Here is a 24809-nt window from a genome sequence, read left to right on the forward strand (position 1 = left end):
TTTCTCTCTATCGCTCTGTTCTTTCTTTCCCCTCTTTCTTTTTTTCTCTCTTTCTTTCTTTTTCTTTCTCTCTCTATTCTTTCCCCTCTTACTTTCGCTCTCCCTCTGTTTTTTTCTGTCCCCTCTTTCTTTCTTTCCCCTCTTTCTCTCTGTTCTTTCGTTCTCTCTCTGTTCTTTCTCTGTCTCTCTCTGTTCTTTCTTTCCCCTCTTTCTCTCTCTATGTTCTTTCTTCCCCTCCATCGCTCTGTTCTTGTCAGGAACCCCGCACTGCACTTTCTCACTGAGCCAGTGCGTGTGTCCTGAGTACAAAAACAGTGCTCAAAGATACCTGTGGAGCAGGACAGCAGCGGGGATGATGCGTGCTTCAGAGTATCAGGACCTGAAGCATGTGATTGCTGGGGGCGTGGCCTAAGCTCCACAGAGCTAGGAGCTGCAGGGGATAACCAAGTTTTCGAACAGCCCTGTGACAGTGGAAACTGACAGGTTAAATCTCAGACAACTTTTTGTATCCTTCCCCTGAAAAGCTATGTTGAATAATCTTTGTTTTCAGATCATTTGAGAGTTGTTTTGAGGAGCCCATGATGCCACTCTTCATAGGAGAATCAAATAGGAGATCTACTTGCAAGTGGCCACCTTGAATACCTTTTCTCATGATTTGATACACCTGGCTATGAAGTTCAAAGCTCAATGAGGTTACAAAACCAATTTAGTGCTTCAGGAAGTCAGTAAAAAGAAGTTAGGAGTGTTCAAATCAAGAAAATGATAAGGGTGCCCATACTTTTGCACCGGTCAAATTTTGTTTAAATGCAGATTGCACATTTTCTGTTAGTGCAATAAACCTCATTTGAATCCAGAAATATAACTGAGTCCATCAGTTATTAGATATATGAAACTGAAATAGCTGTTGCAAAAACCAAAATTGTTATAAAGAAAAAAGGTTAAAATTAATAGGGGTGCCCAAACTTTAACATATGACTGTACCTGAAGGCTGTTTCTGGACTGTATATAGTAACTGGAGGCTATGCTGGGCTGTATATGTTATTTGGATTCTGTGCTGGGCTGTATATATTAACTAAAGTCTATGCTGGGCTGTATACCATATTTTATTTGGAGGCTGTGCTGGGCTGTATATATTAACAACTAGAGGCAATGCTGGGCTAGTGGGCTATATATGTTATTTGGAGGCTGTGCTGGCCTGTATATATAATTTGGAGGCTGCAACTGGCAAATAATAAATACAGCCCAGCAGCACCCTACAGATATTATATCCAGCCCTGCATAGCCTCAATATTAGATAACAACAAATAACTTTGTTGCCCTATGAAGGGGGGGGGGGGGGGGCGAAAAATTTCTTGCACAGGGGCACACTACAGTCTGTCTCCGCCCCTGAATACTATAACATATTCCTAAGTTCAGTTATTTAAAAAAATAGGAAAACTAAGAATATCCTCACCTTGATACTACTTGGCATCACCGTAAACAACCGTTTCATATAGGAGCCACCAAACTGATTACACCTGACATCACTGTCGGCCACCTAATCGTAGCCAGACATGAGCAGATGCCATATAATACATGGACAGAGTCTACCCGGGCAGAGCAGCTCTCCATTTTGGGTCATGGGTGAAAGATAGCATCGGCCCTGACGTTCTCATGAACAGAGGTAACGTTCATTAGACAATTGTGCCATTCTAGCCCCCGGGCCAGAGACTGGTGATGTATGGGTGGTTGGTACTATCCAACTTGCACTTACCTGTACGGTTACCTCAATGGGCCACATACATTTATTCTTTATGCAATAATCTATCTGTAGATCAGGTATAGGATGTATGAGTGGATAGTAAGCCATTCCAGCAGGGGAACCAATATTTAATGAGTAACATTTTAAAAATGTATGACTAATTAACAAAACAAACAAATTAATGTTTTTCTCATAAAACATCTTTTTTTTCCGTTTCCAAATAAATGACAGTTATTCTATAGGAGATTTATTATTGATGTGTCTTGTGCAGAGGAGATAAGTCAGAATCCCACATCCCGAACAGCGAGATATGCAGATACATGGCACACAAACACTCAACAAGTGCATCCGCTTTGTAAAAGTGACAGCGCTGCTAAAGAATTATCCTCAGTCTTATAAAGGATAGAATGAATGTCTGTACCTCTCTCCATATCACATTCTGCCATGTACCTCCTCGTAAAACTGCAAAAAAAAAAAATCACAAATGTTAAGTGTCAGCTTAAAACTAAAAAAAAAAGGAAGTGATCATTAATTTTTTTTCTTAAATCGGTAGCATACTTTATTTTAACAAATGTGTTGGGGACATGGGGACATGAGGACAGGTTCTCCAGTACTTGGAAGTGTAAGCTCCTTAATGGGTAGACATCTCTCCTGCCCACAATATGGCTGCTGATGGAGGAACACGTGACCAAATCTGTCCATCAGCCTCCTCCAATTGGAAAACAGCTTTCTCAGAGGAGGCTGATGGACCGGTCATATCCACCTACATAAAACTCTTCCAACCATACCTTATGACCCATACTTTGGGCACTGGGACACAGTCAAAAGTGACAGAAAAGGGCCTTCATCAAAGAGGTCCCACAAAGTTGAAAGCCTACAACTGTCCAAAATGTCTTATTTGCTAAAGCATTAAGATTTCCCTTTATGGGAACTCAGGGGTCAATGCAGACCACCGACATGAATCTCATAGCATTATCCCATCTAGACCAAACTTTACAGCTGTACAATGAAGTACAAAGACAGGTAACGTTCTCCTGGCATTCACCAAACCCAGGAACGTCCATAAGATGCCAGAAGGAGAAGGTAATCTGTTAATCCATAGAACACATTTCCACTGATCCAGAGTCCAGTTTACACCAATCAATCTGAGGCTTGGCATTGTGCCTGGTGATGTAAGGCTACATGTAGCTGCTCAGCCATGGAAACCCATGTCATGAAGTGCTCGGTGGACATGATGACACCCCTGTAACTTTTTGTGGTTTCCTTGTCATGGCTGAGTTGCGGCAGTTCCTTCCAGTTTTCAGTTATACCATTCACAGGTGATGGTGGAATGTTTAAGAGGAAATAAATGTCATGAACTGACTGACTTGTTATAATGGAGGTGGCTTATTAAAGAACCGAGCTGGCATCAGTGAGCTCTTTACACCTGTGACAATGGGAAACATATAGTATATAATGTGTGTGTGTATACACACACAGCCAAAAGTGTTGGCACCCTTTAAAACACCGTAATTGCAATTACACGTTTTGTTATACACATATTTATTTCCTTTGGGTGTATTGGAACAACACAAAAAAACTGAAAAAATAAGGCAAATTGGACACAATTTCACACAAAACCGCAAAAATAGGCTGGCCAAATTGTTGGCACCCTCAACTTAATATTTGGTTGCACACCCTTTGGAAAAAATAACTGCAATCAATCGCTTCTTATAACCATCAACACGCTTCTTACACCTCACAACTGAAATTCTGGACCAATCTTCTTTCACAAACTGCTACAGGTCTCTCAAATTTCACCTTCTGCCAACAGCAATTTTAAGATCTCTCCACAGGTATTCAATGGGATTTTGATTCGGACTCATTGTTGGTCACTTCAGAACTCTCCAGAACTTTGTTTCCATCCATTTCTGGGTGTTTCTTGAAGTATGTCTGGGGTCATTGCCCTGCTGGAAATCCAGATTTCATGATGCCTTGCACACAGTCAAAGCACCCAGTGCCAGAGGCAGCAAAACAACCTCAAAACATATTTGAGCCTATTCCATATTTGACTGTAGGTACTATGTTTTTTCTTTGTAGGCCTCATTCCGTTTTCAGTAAACAGTAAATGATGTGCTTTACCAAAAAGCGCTATCTCATCTGTCTACACAACGCTTTTCCAGAAGGATTATTGCTCACTTAAGTACATTTTGGCAAACAGCAATCTAGCTTTTTTATGTTTCTGTGTCCGCAGTGCGATCCTCCTTGGTCTCCTGCCATAGCGTTTCATTTCATTCAAATGTCAACGGATAGTTTGCCATGACACTGATGCACCCAGAGCCTGCAGGACAGCTTGAATTTCTTTTGAATTTGATTGGGGCTGCTTATCCACCAACCGGACTATCTTGCGTTGCAACCTTTCATCAATTTTTCTCTGCTGTCCAGATTTTCATATTTGCCAAAGGTGAATTTGAACGAGTATCACCAACTTGAAACACAGTTGTTTACCCACAAATTTGAAAAGGTGCCAACAATTTTGTCCGGCCCATTTTTGTGCAAAATTATGTCCAGTTTGCTTTATTTCCATCTGTTTTTTTTCTGCCATTCCAATGCACACAAAGGAAATAAACATGTGTATAACAAAACATGTGTAATTGCAATAATTTTCTGGGAGAAATATCTCACTTTCTGGAACAATTTTAAGGGAGCCAACACGTTTGGCCATGACAGTTATGGTGATAACAATGATAGTTTTTCTCTAAGAACATTTTCTGTAATGTTGTCCACGTACCGATTGTCCTCTTGTTATTAACAGTATTGTCCGCTTTGTGTCTTTTCTGTAGAGAAAAAAAGGGCAGTTGACAGTAAATAATCATCGGATATACATACAAAATATACATATACTGTAGATATAACGATAATATATAAGGAAAAAAATAGTATTCTACACATATGCAAATTATAATATTCATAGTAATAGTACATATTTAGAATAGCAGATCCATTTCCCTTTGATGACGATTCTGCACCAAGCCTCCCAGTTACAGTACATGTAGAGAACCCGCATTTAATTACATTTACACATGTGGAGCTTATGATTAATGATCCCGCAGAGGCTCGTATTTCTCATGATGGACTCTTACTATCAATAATGGCATGGATGTATTCTTCCCGAGTATGAAATCAGGAAATCCTTTAAAATTTTTGACACTCAGGATCATTTTTTCGACACTCAGATTCATTTGTACATTTTTCAAACAACATTTTCTGGTTTATTCATTTCCGACCTTTAGCTTACAAGTCACTAATAATATTTACATTTCGCTTTAACGTTAACCAAATCCTTTTCCCGGACGTAACTGAGATCAGAAAAATCCTAGTATAATTTGAACCTGTAATTTCCATCACAGTATATTTTGTTTTAGCAGTCCATTTAGGGTTGAAGTCGTTTTTGAGCTTATACTCGACTATAAGCCTATATTTTCAGCCCATTTTTTAGGCTGAACGTGCCCCCTCTTGGCTTATACTCGAGTCATTGTCCGAGGGGGTAGGCAGGGGAGCGCAGGAGTCGGCGGCTGTCAGATCATACTCACCCCCTCCTGGCAAGGTCTCTACACTTCCCTGCTTCTCAGATGGTCTCCGGCGCCACAGATCTTCCTGTGTTCAGCGGTCACGTGGTACCACTCATTAAAGTAATGAATATGCACACCACTCCCATAGGCTTGGAGCACATATTCATTACCTTAATGAGCGGTACCACGTGACCACTGAACACTGGAAGGAGCTGCCAGAGCTGGAGACCATCGGAGAAGCAAGAAGTGCAGAGACAGCGCCAGGAGGGGGTGAGTATGATGGGAGGACGGGGGGAGCCATGCAATATTCACCTGTCCCCGTTCCAACGCCAGACTGTGTCTTCGTGTCCTCTGGCTGTGATGTTCAGGTCAGAGGGCTCGATGACGTGTCTAGTGCGCGCCCTCTGCCTGAACAGTCACTGCAGAGACCTGGAAGACAGAGCGGCGCACGGCGGTGGAACGGGGACAGGTGAATATCGCAGGTGTCAGGGCCCTGAACCAGCAGCGACACCAGCACCTGGCCCCCATAGTGCACCGGTGTCCCCGCCTGCTCAGGACACCGGCACCCAGCCCCCAGCAACCAGAGGTGAGTATGACATTCATCCACTCAATGCAGACTTTTATTCCCCATTGACTTACATTGGGGTCGGGTTTTGGACGAAACTCCGACTTTTTTTTGCCCTAGTCAGACCAGTTTCATCCGACTCAAATTTTGTTTCATGAAAGCCGATCCGACCAAAGTCGCTCAACTCTAGTAATAATCCAAGTAAAATGGAACAAAAAGGAGGCAATAGTTTGTTCAATGTAAAGTGCCGGTGTAAAAGAAAATGTCAATAAGAGAGGATAATGACAGTATACTGACCAGTATAGGACCCCGCAGCAGCCCGCCCCTGCCCAAAGCGCGTTTCACCTGAGCTTTGATGGGGAATTCAGTATACTACTATATAATTCATTCATTAAGAATAAATCATGTTTTTTTACAATTGCATTAATAAATAATTATTTTATATACAATTTATAGTTGTGTGTCATGTTTGTAGGTGTCATTTCGCAACGATGCCAAGTATTTAAAAGTAGTGAACTGACCAGTAACCACATAAAGATGTGTTCTGCTCTGAAGCTACACCACAATAGAGGTAAATGAGAAGGCTTAAAAGACGCCAAGAAGATACCCAGCTGTCTTTTTATGGGTTTTGTCAGCGTTTTTGATTCAAAAACCGCTAGCAGTTTCTTCATTGTTACACAAAGGGGAAAAAAAAAAGACGGAAAAACAACAGTAAAAAAGATGCTCCAAAATTTCTGAAAAATAACACCCATAAACTACCAGTGGTCAATAACATTGAAAAGGTGGCAGAAGACGACCACAAAAAAAGAGACTTCAAGATGACAACACTCCAGGGGAAATGAGTTTTCTGAAACATTTTCCACTTGAAAAAATGACATTTTTGGCAGAATGAAAATGAAGTGGTGTACACATACCCCAAAAGGTCTGTAAAGTTATACAGACTAAATGTGGTGCTGTGACGGGCTGAGAGTGACTTTGGCACTTCGGTATTAAAGGCTATAGATACCTTTATTATGGATAGAATTATTTTACATATGTTAGTGGGTATAGTTAGTTAATAAAATTCCACAGAGTATTCTGTCTGCAATCTTCATTCTCTCATTCAGATCCTCTGATCTTCAGCCTCATCCAGGTTTCAGATTTTTCTATTGTGGGATAGTCCCTCCCAGTAATATAGGCTGGATGTGAGCTCTGCTGCCTTCACTAGCCTATACCAGCACAGCTTCAATCCTGCACTTATTTCCTCTTCATGTCCTTTCCTCCTGGTCTATAGCCTTTTCTTTGCCCACACTGAGACACTATTTCTCGTTTCCATAACAGATTTGTGCACAATCTCCCACTATGCTGATGCTGCCATCTCTGACAAAGAGAAAATGAGAGCAGCCGTCAAAACCAGGAGCAGGAACCCTGACAGGTTTTTCTTTGCAAAATTAATTTTTGCACAAAATAAAAAATGCTCTCTAATTTTGTCTTTGATCTATTTTATGACCTTTTAGAGCAACAAGTTACATGTTCTGCTAAAATGGTGAAAAATTTGCCCCAAAATATCACATGCACACAAAATCACTAGAGCGACGTAGGGACTGGAGTGCGTGTGTGACAAATTTGGCAAAAAAATCTTCAAAATTCTAAACTTGACCCACTGTGCGGAACAGAAGAAAAATAAAACAGGCGAACAACACATATAAAGTGATCTTTAAAAACTCACAAATCAAAAGAAGAATAAGGCACAAATTAAAAACAGGTGACAAACACTAGAAAGTAGACAAAAAAGGCACAAATTCAATAATAAATTGGACCCAGAGTTTTGTGACTTGGGTTTCTCTAAATGAAAAATTGATGTCCAAAAACCTAAAAAATAAGTATTTTATACTTTTTCTCGTGTGTGATTAACCTCTTGAATGCTGCTATCAATCTCTGATAACGGCATTAAAAGCACGCAATCCAAGGGATGAACCGTTTCACATCGAACCTCCTGTGACACTATCGTGTGATGCAAAAGACAAGTCCTCATACAGCTCCACCTACAGTGGCATGGAAAAGTTAGGGCACCCTTGGTCAAAATTACTGTTATTGTGAACACTTAAGCAAGTTGAAGATGAAATGATCTCTAAAAGGCCTAAAGTTAACCCTTTTACCACCTTGGGTTTTTCCATTTTTGCGTTTTCATTTTTTGCTTTTTCTTCCCAGAGCCATAACTTTTGTATTTTCCGTCAATATGGCCACGTGAGGTCTTGTTTTCTGCGGGACGATTTGCACTTTTGAATGACTCCATTGATTTTGCCATATAGTGTACTGGAAACCGGGGGAAAAAATTCCAAGTGCAAAAAGAGTGCAAATCCGCAATTTTTTTTTTGGTTTTGTTTTGTTTTGTTTTTTTTACCATGTTCACTAAGTGCTAAGACTGACCTGCCATTATGATTCCCAAGGACATTATGAGCTTGCAGATACCAAACATGTCTAGGTTCTTTTTTATTTACATAGCGTCTTCATTTTTCAGGATCAGGGACTGGGTCAGGGCTCATTTTTTGTGCACCGAATTTACATTTTATTGATACCATTTTGGAATAAATACGATATTTTTATCTCCTGTTATTGCATTTTATTGCAATGTTGCGGCGTCCAAAAAAATGTCATTCTGGCATTGTGATTTTCTTTCTCGTTACACAGTTTACTAATCGGATTAATTATTTGTATATTTTAAAAATAAAATAAATTATGTGAATTTTTTTTAATGGTTTTATTTTGAATTGGTCAAAAGGGGGGTGAAGGAGGGTGATTTGATCTTTTATATTTTTTTATTTTTTTTAATATTTTTAAAAACCTTTATTTACATGCTTCAATAGTCTCCTTTGCCCGTAACATTGCTATGTGTAGCAAAAAATGCTCATCTGCTATGAGCGCCAGCCATGGGGCAGCGTTCATAGCAATTCGGAAATGAAAACAACAAGGGTCTACTGCAGACCCCAGGTTGTCATACCAACCCATCAGCACCCCGTGGACATGTGACACAGTCGCTGATGGGCGGGATTAGTAACATGCTTCCGGAACAGAGATTGACAGTGGCATTTAACATGATAAAAGCCGAAGGTGGATTGAGATTCCACCTCTGGCTGTTAGGGGCACATGACAACTGATCAGATCTACCTCCACCATTTTCATTTTCATAGTGCTAGACAGCTGCTTAGAAGATCCCATGGCTGCTGTTTTTGACACAAAGGGGAGGTTGGGTTTTTATAAAGCTGGGAAATCAGCATCACTGGCCTTTCCTAATGATGATAGTGAACAAGCCATAACCCTAACAAACTAATTAAGGTTTGAAACCTTGGTCAAAGTTGTCTGAGCACACAAAGGGTGCCCAAACGTTTGCATCGGCCTATCTTCCTTTCTGTAATTTTTAAATTGTAAAAAATTACAATTTTTTGGGGCCTAAAATAGAAAGGAAATGTGTCATCTTTAACTTAAGCTCATTTCATCTCCACTTGATTAACTGTTCACAATAACAGTCATTTTGACCAGTTGTGCCTAAACTTTTACATTCCACTTTACATAAAAATGTAAATGTTACTCTTAGGCCGGGATTACACTTGCGAGTGTGATGCAAGAAACTGACGCGAGTCTCTCGCATCAATAGCCGGCACTGCCACTGGCACTTGGGACCGAAGTCGGTGTGTGGCTGAATGTATTTTTTGCAGCCTCACGCTCCAGTCCCGATTGCTGGCGGTAGTGCCAGGTATTGATGCGAGAGACTCGCGCAAGTTTCTCGCATCACACTAGCAAGTGTGACTCCTGACCTTACTGTTGCCCTTATCCTCTCCCGCCTGGACTACTGTAATTCTCTATTACTTGGCCTCCCCCTCACTCGACTTTCCCCTCTCCAGTCCATCCTTAATGCAGCAGCCAGGATCTTTGGCTAATCGTTACTTGGGCACCTCCGCTGTGTGCCAGTCATTGTACTTGCTGCCCATACATTACAGGATCCAATTTGAACTGCTTGTTCTCACCCACAAAGCTCTCCACAGTGCGGCACCCCCCTACATCTCCTCCCTCATTCCTGTCTATTGAGCTAATCGCTTGTTACGCTCTGCAAGCAACTTTTGACTAACATCCGCACTAATCCATACCTCCCACTCCCGGCTCCAAGACTTCTCACAAGTGTCACCAATCCTCTGGAATGCTCTACACCAAGAAATCAGGACTAACCACAACTTATACAGTTTTAGGAGCTCTCTAAAAACACGTATAGAGCAGCCTATCACGTTTCATTAAACTCCACTGCACCCAAAAGCACCACACATCCTGGTTTGTGACAACCTCATGCAGCCTTTATCTATCCCCATTCCCTCTAGATGGCTGGACCATCATTGTAAATAAGCCCCTGTACTTGGTGTCTCCCCCCACCTAATTGTAGATTGTAAGCTCTTACGAGCAGCGTCATCTTATTTTGCTTTAATTATTGTGTATCTTTAATGTTGTTACTTATGACTTGTATGTGAACTAATGAATTGTAAAGCGCTATGGAATATGTTGGCACTATATAAATAAAGAAAATAATAATAGTTTTATTTTTTATAGCGCCAACATATTCCGCAGCACTTTACATTTTAGAGGGGACTTGTACAGACAATAGACATTACAGCATAACAATAAACACATAGATCAACAGATACCAAGAGGAATGAGGGCCCTGCTCGCAAGCTTACAATCTATGAGGAAAAGGGGCGGCACGAAAGGTGGGTGGTAACTATTGCTTTCATTGTTCGGACCAGCCATAGTGTAAGAATCGGGTGTTCATGTAATGCTGCATAAACTGGTTATCAGCCTGAATATGTAACAGTACAGACACAGAGGACTATTAAATACATAAAGCATGTGAGGACATGATGCGAGGAACCTGGTTATGGTACAAATTTTGAATGGGTAACACAGGGATAGTTAGGTTAATGCGATGAGGAGGTAGGCCAGTCTGAAGAAATGCGTTTTTAGAGCACGCTTAAAATTGTGGGTATTGGGGATAAATCAAATTAACCTGGGTAGTGCAATCCAAAAAATAGACGCAGCACGTGAAAAGTCTTGGAGACGGGAGTGAGAGGTTCTGATTATTGAGGATGTTTACCTCAGGTCATTAGAAGTACGGAGGGCACAGGTAGGGTGGTAGACTGAGACGAGGGAGGAGATATACGGTGGTGCTGAGCCATGGAGAGCTCTGTTGGTGAGGATAATAAGTTTGTACTGAATTCTGGAATGGATGAATAACCAGTGTAATGACTGGCACAAGGTAGAGGCATCAGTGTAACGGTTGGTGAGGAATATGATCCTGGCTGCAGCATTCAAGACAGATTGGAGGGGGGAGAGTTTGGTAAGAGGGAGACCGATTAGTAGAGAGTTACAATAGTCCAGATGAGAATGAATAAGAGAAACAGTAAGAGTTTTTGCAGAGTCGAAAGTAAGAAAAGATCAAATTCTAGAAATGTTTTTGAGGTGCAGATAACAAGAGTGAATGAAAGCTCTGAATCAAGTATGACCCCAAGACAGCAGGCATGTTGCTGGGGAGTAATGGTGGAACCACACATGGAAATGGCAATTTCAGACATAGGTAGGTTAGTAGAGGGAGGAAACAAGTTCAGTTTTTGACAGGTTCTATTTCAGATAGAGGGAGGACCTGATGTTAGAGACAGCGGTAAGACAGTCACTGGTGTTTTCCAAAAAGGCAGGCGTGATATCAGGAGAGGAAGTGTATAATTGGGTGACATTAGCACAGAGATATTACCTGAAACCAAATCTACTGATTGTTTGTCCAATAGGGGGCGGTATCCAAAGAGAAGTGGAGGAGGCCAAGGACTGAACCTTGAGGAACCCCAACAGAAAGGGGAAGATGAGAGGATGAGGAGCCAGCAAAAGATAAAGTGAAGTAGCGGTCAGAGAGATAAGAGGAGAACCAGGAGAGACTGTGTCCTTGACAAAGATGTATTATTATTATCTTATGCCGCAAAATAAAAAACAAGACCTTAAATGGCTGTATAGGAAGAAAAATTTTTTAAAAAAGATATAGTTGTTGGAAAAAAAAGAAAATTGCAAGTCAGGAAGGGGTTAAAAACTCTCTAGCAGAACTGAATAAAGCACTGAAAAACAGAATGGATTTTTCCCATGGATTTGTCTTGAAAAATCATGTGGGATGTTCAATCTCAAAAAATTCCTAACTGCGGATGAATATGTGGCGCCCCTGAGGCTCAGTTGCCACAGAGGTACTGCACCTTCTCCTAAGGTGTGGTATCCCACCATCCAGGTAAGGTGGGAACACCTGACCACTCTCCAACACTCGCACCCCACACAATAGAGTAGTTCAGCAAAGCCACATTGCGGTTCCTTGCTTAGAGAGAAGCAGAGCACCTTTGGTGGTTCCCTGCTTGGAACACTAAATGTGCTGGGAGGTGGGTGGAGTTGAGAATACATAAAAGAGTGAGAAGGTTTAGGATTACAGGTCAGTCTGAGGGAGGAAGTCACTCAGAGAGGAGTGAGGAAAGGAGATCCCTGAGAGAGAGGGATGGAGGAAGGAGTGCTGCAGCAGACCTGAGTGACCCGGGTCTGCTGGCACAGGAAAGGAAAGAAGGAGAAAGACGTTGAACTGAAGCCTGAGTTTCCATAGGAAAGAAAGACAAGTATGGAACGTAGGAGAATAAGGGAACACAGAGGACGTGGGTTAGAGGAAGAACCCTGCCTAGAAGTTCTAAGCGCAAGGCCTGGGCCCGGTCCCCGAGGTTGTATGGACACTTATGGTTCTGCAGCAGACACCGGTGGAGTAGGGGGCTGTAAATGCACTACTCCCATCTAAGACTTGGGGGCACAACAGCAACACGGATAGAGAGCCGGGACTCAGGAGTAAGGAGTCCCCGAAGCAGGCTACAGCTGTCTGCCGTACAAGTAGAGTTCTTGGGAACATCTGATAGGAGGAACTCCAGTGTAACTCAGTACTAGGAGAACTTCACACTTAAAGGCGCTATAGAGGAGAAGTTCAGAAAAGGTACATAAGTTGGTGGAGTGTTGGAAGGGAGCATTCCATCTTGCCTGGAGGTTGACTGAGTCCCTGACCCGGAGGAAACGGCACAGAAGCGGGCACTACAGACTGTGAGTAAAGCTTTGGAACTACATGCCCTGGTGTCCTCCATTCCTTCCTGCGTCCGTCTACCTGGCACTGCTGCATCCCCTGCGCCAAACCCTACACCATCTAAGTGTCACTTCACCTATTCTGCCCTGGGGCTACAGCTCCACCTGTGGGGAGCTTCACCATCCTGGCTGCAGCACACCACCAGCCCCAGAGGATCTGCATGCAGCGTCGGCCTAACATCTCACTCGCCGAACACCACAGGTGGCGTCACAAACTATTCCATTAACTACATTCCACCAGTCGCATTCCCCCGCCATTACTTGGGCGCCCAGGGCCACGGACCGGGTCACCGCTGCTGTGACACACCACCCACTGATACTGGCCCGGTACCGAGTACCCCCACGGCCCCGGGAGGGCGACCCAACTACAGATAAATCCACAGGGGATTTCAGTATCAGCAAAGTGGATGAGATTTTGTAAATCTCATTCATAAACTGCAGACTTCAGCACGAAATAGACATGAGGCGTTTACTATTGCAAATTTTATTGTGAATTTTCCTCACAAATTTCACCTTTATCAATGTACCAGTAAATGTGGATGAAAATCAGCATCCAAACATTCCACTCAGAATTGCAGTGGATTTGCTGCTAAATCTGTAGCAAAAATGATCCACTATGTGTGGACCTGTAAGCAGGTGCTAAGAAGCAGTATGCAGGGATTGCAGAGCAGTACAGTATAACAATACTGTTTATTCTTTTAACAGCAAAAGTTAAAGTAATCTCATTGTAGGGAATTGATAGCAGAGAGCTATTGGAACAACAAGGGTTAAATAAAATAAACAAAACGAGTGCGACAGTCTAAGGGTCCCTTCACACACAGCGATCTCGCTAGCGAGATCGCTGATTTTGTGACACATCAGCGAGATCGCTGATCCCCGTGTGTGACGGGGATCAGCGACCGGCCCCCTGCCGATCGCTGATCGTGCTCGAGTGGCTTGGGACGTTTTTCCATCGCTGGGCTCCCGCTGGCCAGCACGCATCGCTGCATGTGGCAGCAGGAGACCAGCGATCAGCGACGCTGGACGCTGGTTTCTAATATAAACCTCGGGTATCCAGGAGCCGCAGCTCCTGGATACCCGAAGTTTACATTAGAAACCAGCGTCCAGCATCGCTGGTCCTGATTGCTGGGGCTGTCTGTGTGACAGCTCACCAGCGATCAGCCTAACGATGTCCCAGCGATCCCATCCATGTTGGATCGTTGGTGGGATCGCTGGGACATCGTTATGTGTGATGGGGGCTTAAGTTTCAAACAACACGTAACGTAGCTCCTGATGGGGTCCTCAGTCCACAGTCCAATGGGGGTAGTAGTACCGGCAATGGCCAGTGTAGGACCCTCTGATGGGGTTCAAAGTTAACCATCCGTCTTCTGACGGCAGCGGGTGATCTCCGGTTTTACCCGCTGAGCCCCTAGTCCATTAGTCCGTGCAATCAAAGCGTGAAAAGCTGTGGAGCAAAAGGGTAAAGCTCTCCACAAGGTTCCTTGTGGCACGTGTCTCTGAGCAGCTGCCGTCACCTGAATGGCTGCTCCGCATGGCTCTGCTTGATGTGCGCTCCTCTATGTGCCAGCCAAAGTGAGGATCGCTGCAGTAGCCACCACGGACACCCCAGGAGAATAGGCGGGCGCTGACAATGACCTGGTAGGCGTAAGGCCTCGGTCATGGCGTTCCGGATAGTTGAGGGTGACAGAAGGGGAGAGTAGGGGAAGGTACACGCTGTAGAGAAATCCGGGTGTACCTAGCCCAACTTCAAAGAAGTTGTCATGTGGCGTGCGCGCCGGCGAGTAGCAGTAGGCTGCTCGGAGCATGGTGCTCCCGGTTTGGTTTGGCCCCTGCGTGTGGCGGGTTTGGCTCAACAACCGGTCTGACAACAGACAGTAGGAAAGCTTCAGAACGACGAAGGTAGGGAATACGATTGTCGGGGACGACAATAGACAAAGGAAGGGGGAGTAAGGGGAAGTTGACCAGATGGACGGACTTGTCAGCAAGAAGAAAGGATGGTTTGTGCACTTTAGACAGATGTTAGTTATGACAGAAGGGAAACAGCTGGGAAAAGTGTAGATTGAGTACAGTACCTTGGGTTGACCACAAGATGGCAGGGAAGCGCGTGAGTTCAGGACTTGACAGCAGCTTAGGGCTTTAGAAACCATTGGTCATGGGGGACGGGAAAGTTATAAATAGGACAGGAGGGTTCCAGAAAGTTCCAGTCCCGGGAGGAGCTCAAGAGGAGAGGAGTCTGTGACGAAGTGTGTGCTGTGTGGAGAGCTCAACTAGGGGACTGAGGAGAAAGGAAGTCAAGGGGGTGGCCCTGACACGAAGAACCGCAGAACAGACGAGGCCCCAGGGGAATTATACCAAATTGACGATGACCTCTGACCAGTAAATTGCTGTTGGTGAACAGGCCTAAGGCGGCCACAGTGGCCGAGCTGGTAGGAACGTCAGTAAGCTAAAAAGTACGGTGTATGTACCTGGGCCTGGAAACGGAAGGCTGTGGAAGAAGTGCGGTGTATTGCTGGAGTCGTCAGACGGACGACTAAAATAAACTTGGACCTGTTGTACCCGAAATCTGCCTCCATTGTCACGCTTACCGCCGGCTCCACGCTCGCCACCCCCGCCTCGTCCTCGGCTCCTGCTGCGGCCTCTCCCCGCGCTGGGTGCGCCCGCCGCCTCCGGCGGGCTCCCGTGGCGGGCGCGCGCTCGCCTGCACTCCCGTCCTCTGCCCCGCGCTCTGTCCCGGCGTTCTGCCCGGGGCGCATGCGCGCCTTGCGCTCCAGGTCCCAGTACAGGCCAAGCCAGGCCTTCTCCCCGCCTTCCTGACCCTGCTGACCTGACCCGGAACTCCTGTCTCTATAAGAGGCAGCCTCTTCCTCCAGCTCACCGCCTGATCGTCACTTGTCTCTCACTGTAACTCTGGCCCCAGCCTGCCTGCCTTTTCCTGCTGCTCTTACCCTTTCCTCGTGCACCCTGTGTAACTTGGTCTTTGTGTTCCTCCCAGTGCCCGCCATCCCGTGTCCGTGTTCAGCCTGTGCCTGCGTCTGACCCGTGTCTTGCCGTTCCAGCCTTGCCTGCCTGTATCCTTCAGCCTCCGTTCCTGGCTTCCAGTCCTGCCGGTTCCGGTCCAGCTCCTTCTTCTGCCTGCCCGCTGCATCTCCTATTGTGCTCCTCCGTCCTCGGGTACCAGCTGCCGTGGTGAGTAGTTTCCCCTGGGCCTGTCCCAAAAGCTCCCTGTATAGGGGGTGGTCCACCTGGTCCGCTCGCCCAGGGGAGGTTCGCTTGCCGCGGTCCAGTGGGTTCACCCTTGGGAATCATCACAGAACGATCAGGCCATGGACCCCGCTGGTACTTCTACCCCGACCCAAAAGGAACTTCTGTTCCTGCGGGAAAATCAAGCGAGGATCATGTCGTTCCTCAAGTCCATGGAGTCTCGTCTCTCGTCACTACAGGCCTCGGATCCGGGGAGTACCACCCAGATCGCCGGCCTCCAGCAGGAGCTTGCCCAGCAGCGCGACACTCAGGCTCATATCCTGAACTACATGGCCTCGGTGGACAACCGCTTGCTGGCCCTCCAGACCGCGGCCGCAGCCCCGGCACAGCCTGCGGTTCCGCTCCCCTCCCCTCGACTGGCTAAACCCCCGCGATATAGTGGCGACCCCAAGACGTGTAGAGGGTTTTTAAATCAATGCCAGCTACATTTTGAGTTGCTGCCACAACAGTACCCCACTGACCGTGCCAAGGTGGCCTTCATCGTGTCCCACTTAGAAGGAGAGGCTCTAGCGTGGATTAACCCCCTGTGGGAAAGAGACGATCCCGTGGTCACTCAACTCTCCTTTTTTCTAGACACCTTTCGTAAGGTGTTTGATGAACCCGGTCGCCTTGCCTCCGCTACCGAGGCACTGTTCAATCTTCATCAGGGCACGCTCTCAGTAGGTCAGTACGCCATTCGGTTTCGCACCCTGTCCTCAGAGTTGGGTTGGAACAATGAGGCCTTGGTGGGAGCCTTTTGGCGGGGTCTTTCAGGGCGGATCAAGGACGAGCTGGCGGGTCGGGATACCCCCACCTCCTTGGAGGATTTAATCTCTTTGGCCACCCGCATCGACCTCCGCTTTCAAGAACGTTCCCGAGAGCTCGCTAGGGACAGGAGACCTCTTCGCGCTCCTCCGGCCGCTCGGAGTCCACCTCGAGTCCGCTTAACTCCAGCCTCCACGCTCCCGCTACCGGAACCCATGCAAGTGGATCACCTCAAACCGGTGGAGGAGCGCCGGAGAGAGAGGGTCGAGCAGGGGCTCTGTTTCTACTGTGGGAGTGCGTCCCACTTTTTTCGTGCCTGCCCCACTCGTCCGGGAAACGCCTCCGCCTAGGACAGGTAAGAGAGGTCTTCCTAGGTAATTTTGACTCCTCTCTACCCTTGACCCTATCTGTCCTTTTGCACCTGGATTCTAAACGTTTTTCTGAATGGGCCTATATAGATTCTGGGGCGGCCGGTAACTTCATTCAACTTGAGGCGGTTAGGAGACTTGGAATTCCTGTCAGATCCCTGGAGACCCCTCGGCAGATTGCTTCGGTCGACGGTCAACCCCTGCGGGAGTCCGTTACTCAGGTTACCGAGGAGGTGGAGCTTCAGGTCGGAGCCTTACACCGGGAGAAGATAGTATTCTACGTGCTGCCTTCTTTGTCCCATGCCATCCTTCTGGGACTCCCCTGGCTAAGGACCCACGAGCCTATCCTGGATTGGCGCTCTGGTGACGTTCTGCGATGGGGTCGACTTTGTCAAGATAAGTGTTTACTCCCTGTACAGCCGCCGAAATTTCCACGTCCAACGTCGATGTCTACCGGATTACCCTCCGCCTACTGGGCCTTTTTGGATGTCTTCGACAAAAAGGAAGCAGAGGTCCTGCCCCCGCATCGTCCATATGACTGCCCCATCGATCTGCTCCCCGGTTCTAGGCCGCCTCGTGGTCGGATCTACCCGCTGTCTCCCTCCGAGACCCAGGCCATGTCCGAATACGTTGTGGAGCCAAGCAAGCTCATCGTAGTCGCGCCTGTTAACCTGACTTCCGTGCCCCCCGGCAAGACTTTTGTCCAAGATCGTGACAGGAGGCGAGTTCTACATTGGGGTCATGCTACCAAGTTAGCGGGTCATGCCGGCCTCAAGAAAACATTCTCCCTCATCTCTCGTTTTTATTGGTGGCCTTCTTTGTCTCAGGATGTCCGAAGTTTCATCCTCTCCTGCCCATCGTGTGCCAAGAACAAGGTCCCACGTCAGCCACCCTCCGGTTTTCTGCTTCCACTTCCGGTTCCCTCGGCTCCGTGGCAGCATATCGCGATGGATTTTATTACGGATCTACCTCGTTCCTCAGGTCACACGGTCATTCTGGTGGTCGTGGACCGCTTCTCCAAGATGGCCCACTTCATCCCTCTGCCCGGTCTACCTTCCGCTCCTGACCTGGCGAGAATTTTTATATCTCATGTCTTCCGGATTCATGGCTTCCCCAAGCACATTGTCTCGGACAGAGGGGTTCAGTTTACCTCGCGTTTCTGGAGGGCTCTATGCAAGCTGATGGAAGTAACGTTGGACTTTTCCTCGGCGTATCACCCTCAGTCCAACGGTCAAGCGGAACGCACGAACCAGATCCTCGTAGCATACCTCCGACATTTTTCCAACACCCATCAAAACAATTGGTCCAGCTTGCTCCCTTGGGCCGAATTCGCTTACAACAACCATACCAGCGAATCCTCCGCCAAGTCGCCTTTCTTTACGGTCTACGGTCAACATCCGGGTATACCTCTGCCGGTACTCCCGACCTCGGGTGTTCCGGCGGCCGATCTTCTGACCGAGGAGTTCTCCAGGGTCTGGCAGGAGACCAAAACCGCACTTAAGCGAGCACGAGACGGGTTCAAGAAGCACGCCGATAAGAAACGTCTGGATTCTCCGCTGTACCACCCTGGGGATAAAGTTTGGCTATCCTCAAAATTTGTTCGTCTCAAAATTCCCTCCTACAAACTAGGTCCCCGCTACATCGGTCCATTTGAGGTTCTAGCCCGTATCAATGACGTTGCCTACAAACTAAAACTCCCCGCTTCACTGCGGATTCCTAACTCGTTTCACGTCTCCCTCTTAAAACCGGTCATACTCAACCAGTTTCATGCTTCTACTGGCAGCACTCCCGCGCCCGTGTCCGCACAGGATGTCTTTGAGGTTAAGGAAATTCTTGCTATGAAACGATCTAGAGGTAAAACTTTCTTTTTAATTGACTGGAAAGGTTTTGGCCCTGAGGAGAGATCCTGGGAACCCCGGGAGAACATTCAAGCCCCCCAGATTTTAGCTAAGTTTCTTTCCGGCCGTGGGAAGAGGGGGCGTAAAAGGGGGAGTACTGTCACGCTTACCGCCGGCTCCACGCTCGCCGCCCCCGCCTCGTCCTCGGCTCCTGCTGCGGCCTCTCCCCGCGCTGGGTGCGCCTGCCGCCTCCGGCGTGCTCCCGTGGCGGGCGCGCGCTCGCCTGCACTCCCGTCCTCTGCCCCGCGCTCTGTCCCGGCGTTCTGCCCGGGGCGCATGCGCGCCTTGCGCTCCAGGTCCCAGTACAGGCCAAGCCAGGCCTTCTCCCTGCCTTCCTGACCCTGCTGACCTGACCCGGAACTCCTGTCTCTATAAGAGGCAGCCTCTTCCTCCAGCTCACCGCCTGATCGTCACTTGTCTCTCACTGTGACTCTGGCCCCAGCCTGCCTGCCTTTTCCTGCTGCTCTTACCCTTTCCTCGTGCACCCTGTTTAACTTGGTCTTTGTGTTCCACCCAGTGCCCGCCATCCCGTCTCCGTGTTCAGCCTGTGCCTGCGTCTGACCCGTGTCTTGCCGTTCCAGCCTTGCCTGCCTGTATCCTTCAGCCTCCGTTCCTGGCTTCCAGTCCTGCCGGTTCCGGTCCAGCTCCTTCTTCTGCCTGCCCGCTGCATCTCCTATTGTGCTCCTCCGTCCTCGGGTACCAGCTGCCGTGGTGAGTAGTTTCCCCTGGGCCTGTCCCAAACGCTCCCTGTATAGGGGGTGGTCCACCTGGTCCGCTCGCCCAGGGGAGGTTCGCTTGCCGCGGTCCAGTGGGTTCACCCTTGGGAATCATCACATCTATCTTGTGTCTGTGACGTCTGTGCGCAGTAAATGAGGGACCACCCCCCAGTCCAGCCCACACCACTACAGCTGCACTTTGCTTAGCAGGGCGTTTGGCGCTCTCACTGGCTCCGTGGCCTGTACGAGAAATATCTCCGCAGTTCTGCCACGCGCTGTCTCTCATACTGCGGAGCGCGCCGCATGCCTGCCTCTACCCTCGCTGCCGGCAGGAAACGCACTGTTTCTTCACGCGCTTTCTCCTCACTGCCTGGCTTAGTCACGCCCCCTCTTCCCAGGTCATGGGGCCTGTCCTGTCCCCTATTCTTTCCCCCCCCCGGGCAACATGGGACGCAGCCTCAGCAGTTCTGGACCCAGCATGATGCATGCACCAGCAGCCTGGTCTTCCTCCTTACAGACCTACAGTAAGTATGAAGGAAGATCTCCAGCCTTGGAAGCAGAGCCATTTATTATACAGGTGGTTATGCGGAACGGGAACTTCGTGAGTTATAATTGTGAAATCCAATCATCTGGCAGATCATTAGAAGAACACTGAATGTGTTACAATTAGCAGTTCAGTGACGGACCGAGGTAACACAAATTAATCCGGCTAAGTGCTGCTTTCCTATGAGACAGAGGAGAGCGCCACATGAGGAGATCATAGACGCCTTTCACAAATCAAAAATCTAATTAACAGAGATGACTTTACCTCCAGCCCTAGTATAAATGCCATCTAATCCCAAATCCCGCTAATCCCTGCCAACACAACACTCCAGGTGCCAGGGTGCCCCATTTATCCACAATTACTGACAGCAAAAATAACAAACTGTGACATTCATTGCTGGAGGCTGTACTGATACATGACTGAGAACACCTAACATGTGGTCATAAGAACAATGGTGGATCCGTGCCGAAAAGCACAACAGATAGATATCGTCATTGATTAATCGTCTGCTAGACAATGCATTCATGGAGGATCCATATTGCGAGAGGAGTAGTCTCATCCAGGTGAGGAAACAGACAGAAAATGGACGCTCTGCACAAACAATATATGGGGCCCCTGCAGTCCGGTATGTCTGTGACAGAAGCTGCATATTGCACTGGAAGTGACAATTGACCCCCTTACTCCTTGGGCCCCTGTTCAGCTCCACAGGCTATATTAACTGTATGTCAACCCTGGTCTCATCATAGAGACTCATTTCTGCTCCTGACTACCTAGACCAGCGGTGGCAAAACCTATGGCACACGTGGCAGATGGGGCCCTCTCTGTGGGAAAGAGCACTGTTGCCACAGTGTAAGGGGTCACAAGGATTGGTTATTCGCCACATCTGTTCCTGTAAACTAATGGTTAATATTTTACCTTGTAAATAATGTCTTATACCTGTATAATTATACTAGGATGGGGAGCATTATACCGGAATGGGGCTATACATTATATCAGGATGGGGGACATTATACCAGGATGGGGGCATTATTACAAGATGGGGGACATGATATCAGATTGGGGGACATTATACCAGCATAGCAGACATTATACCAGGATGAGGAACATTATATCAGATTCGGGGACATTATACCAGGAGAGGGGGCATTGTACCAATTCAGATTGGGGGATATTATAATAGGATGGGGATAAAAACTTTAGTTTTCAGCTTACACTGATGTGTTGGCCCTTTGCGATAAATACGAGCGTTTTCGATTGCAGTTTGGGCACAAGGTCTTTATAAAAGGTTCACCATCAGTGCCTAGACACATGGCCCATCAGGAATTTACTGTGCAATGACCAGTATGTGAAAAAATCTAGTAATATGGGTTCATTATAATGAACTACTGCAGAATAGAGGATGTACTGTGGCTCGTAGACGTGGCCCTGAGGTGGGATCACCTATATGATGTTCATATAGTCTGACAGATATCACTGTCTAGGTCATAGGCAAATTTTATCCTACGCTTTTTTATGAAAAACAGAAAAGATCAAGTCATACTTCCATCAGTGATCGATCAATCGGGATTTTTCAAAGTGCGAGATCTAAGATAAAGGGCAAAATAAATGGTACAGAGGAAAGGGATTAAAAAATAATAACATTAAATATCACCGGCCCTAGGTCGTCACTTGACTTTTTACCATAGCACCGCCTCAGTTTTTCAATACTCTGCGAGGGTCTCTTCTGTTCTTCCGATGGTGAGCCATGTGGGCCTTAGTAACAGAACAACCAGAGGACCACAAGGAAGACTATGGAACATGCGGCGGAGGAGGAACAAGGAGTCAAGGGATGGTGGGCTTAGGACAGGTCAATGGAATGCTATTAATTTAACTACTTCTAAAATAATACAGCAAAATTTTGGACTCCTGGCCGAACTGAATTCCAGAAATTTTAGATTTGCTAAGATTTTACATTTAGGGGAAATCCATAGAAAATTTCATTTGTTACTAGAAATGTAAAAATAGAGTCATAGGACTCTGGTCTATCGGCCAGGTCAGTAGTCTGAGACTGCTGGATGGGAATTTTTTTTTACCACCCAGCATTCCAAGCTCTTCCTTTGATTAGCCGGGCTGGCATGACAGTCATTGCAGCGTGACGCACACACACGATGCTGCACCATTCCGGCCACTCAATAGAAGAGCCAGGAAAGACGGGCGGTAAGAAGGACCAGCGATCCCAGATTACTGAACTGGCAGACGGATCGGACAGTATAAGGCTAAATTCACATTAGCATTAGGGATGAGCGAATGTGCTGGGATAAGGTGTTATCTGAGCATGCTCGTGTGCTAACCGAGTGTCTTCGGCGTGCTCGAAAGTGATGTTCAAGTCCCCGCGGCTGCATGTCTCGCTGCTGTTAGACAGCCACAACACATGCAAAACAAACAGGAAACCCCTGCATGTGTTCCTGCTGTCTATCAGCCACAGCAACTTGATCATATTTTTCGAGCACGCCGAAGACACATTTTCGACAATTCTTCTTCCGCATTGAATTTCCTCCATATGCGATCCCTATAGCGTCTGTTTTTATATATCAGTAGTTAATAACATTTACAAGACCAAACACAGTTACCTATGTCAATAATTACAATTTATCCCTAATCAGTTGCAATAAGGATGATCCGTATTGGATACCTTTTTTTTGCGCACCCGTAGACTTCCATCCTAAATACGAAAAGAAAATTGCATGTTGCTACTTTTTTTCTCATGAACATTCGATCGTACGGTCATAGGAACATCCCAACTCAATGACATTGGTCGTGTGAGAGCATTTTTTTAATGTGGCCAGCACTCAGAGAGAAAATACGTTCCTGAGACTGTAGCTTAGGACCGTACAGACCGGTAGGTACCCAGACGCCGCAGCTTGCTGATGGTTTCCAGGTAGAAAATATGTGGAGCAAATACACAAAAAAAAGTAAAAACAAAGCTACAAATTTCTTTAATTTTACAGATTAAAATACGTTTAAGCTCCACTTTAAAGAATCCGCCATCACTTTCTACTTTCACAGTGAACACAACAATAAAAGATCAACTAAAAACACAATAGAAAATCTGCAAGGTGAATAAAACTCACATAGTCCTCTATGATTTCTTTGATGCCAGCCACAGTCAGGATGAAAATTAAGGGCACCAGGGTGGTGTATCTTCCTGTTGGAGACACATCAGGGATTTGCTGTACAATTACAAAAAAATTAATAAAAATTAAAAACATCGCTTTATTATAATACCTGTCATATATATGAATGTAGGCAGTAAAGACAATTCCATTATCACTGCAAAAACTTGCACCGTGCAGTCGTCTCATCTGACTTGTGGACATGACAGTGCTAGTTGCAATGTGACCAGTGTAAGGAGAAGGACCGGGCTACAGGTACCTGTGCTGAGCCGGGTCCAGAACTGTTGAGGCTGCCTCCCCTGTTGCCGGGGGGAAAAAAATGAGGAGCCGGACGACCTCATGACAAGGGGAGGCGGGGTTACATAAGAAGTAAAGCACACGCAGCAGCAGACAGTTTGGCGCCAACCCGTAGCAGCATGCAGTCAGGTGAGCAGCGCTGCGACAGGCCGCCTCGTTTGGGCCCCACCTCCTGCAGAGGGACTGCTGCGCTGAGAAGTGTTGGGCGCTCAGTGACTGCCGGAGATAGAGATGCTGTGCGCTCCGTGACTGAGTACTGCAAACGTGCACAGGAGGGAAAGCCGAGCAGTGGACAGACTCCTGCGGCCTTCCCTGCCACTTGCTCCACAACCGTTCCTGTTGGACTCCAAAGCTGCTCCGGCCGCAAGTGTTTATGAACTAGGGGCTCAGTGAAAGGTACTGGAGACCGACCGATGCCGCCAGAAGAAGGACCACCGTGTTAAGGACCCCATCTGAGGACATCACCCCCTGGACTCTGCCGGAGCTATAACCCCTGCGGGATCATCTCCTACAGAGAATCATACAGGACATGATAAATTCTTTCTTTGGACTACCCTTATTTTACAGTTATTATTGATACCATTCACCCTTTAACCATTTTCCTCCCTGCGAGGAGTGAATACCCTGTTCTATTAAATTGCTACCTTTTGTTAACCCTTGCTCTGCCTCCTACCTGTCACTGCATCCCGCAACCTGCTTACACCCACGGCCCAGCACACAGAACTGTACGCAGTCAGGTGTGATAGATTTACGCCTCATTCAATCATCCAGGAATCATATATTCTACCCGTGATTTTTATAGATACAT

General features: G+C 46.8%; 1 protein-coding gene across 1 annotated transcript in view; it reads right to left on the bottom strand.

The window, feature by feature from the left end:
• The window catches only part of ATP8A2 (ATPase phospholipid transporting 8A2), a 1255085-nt gene that overhangs the window by 905779 nt on the left and 324497 nt on the right, over positions 1-24809 (bottom strand). Inside the window, exons 4-6 of the mRNA XM_073583121.1 lie at positions 23663-23761; positions 4512-4557; positions 2163-2203 (exon numbers count right to left, since the gene is read on the bottom strand). Of these exons, the coding sequence (XP_073439222.1) occupies positions 2163-2203; positions 4512-4557; positions 23663-23761 (186 nt within the window). The remainder of the gene's footprint in view (positions 1-2162; positions 2204-4511; positions 4558-23662; positions 23762-24809) is intronic.

The sequence above is a fragment of the Dendrobates tinctorius genome, unplaced genomic scaffold (genome assembly GCF_039654945.1).
Source record: "Dendrobates tinctorius isolate UK_male_01 unplaced genomic scaffold, ASM3965494v1 ptg000075l, whole genome shotgun sequence".
NCBI lineage: Eukaryota > Metazoa > Chordata > Amphibia > Anura > Dendrobatidae > Dendrobates > Dendrobates tinctorius.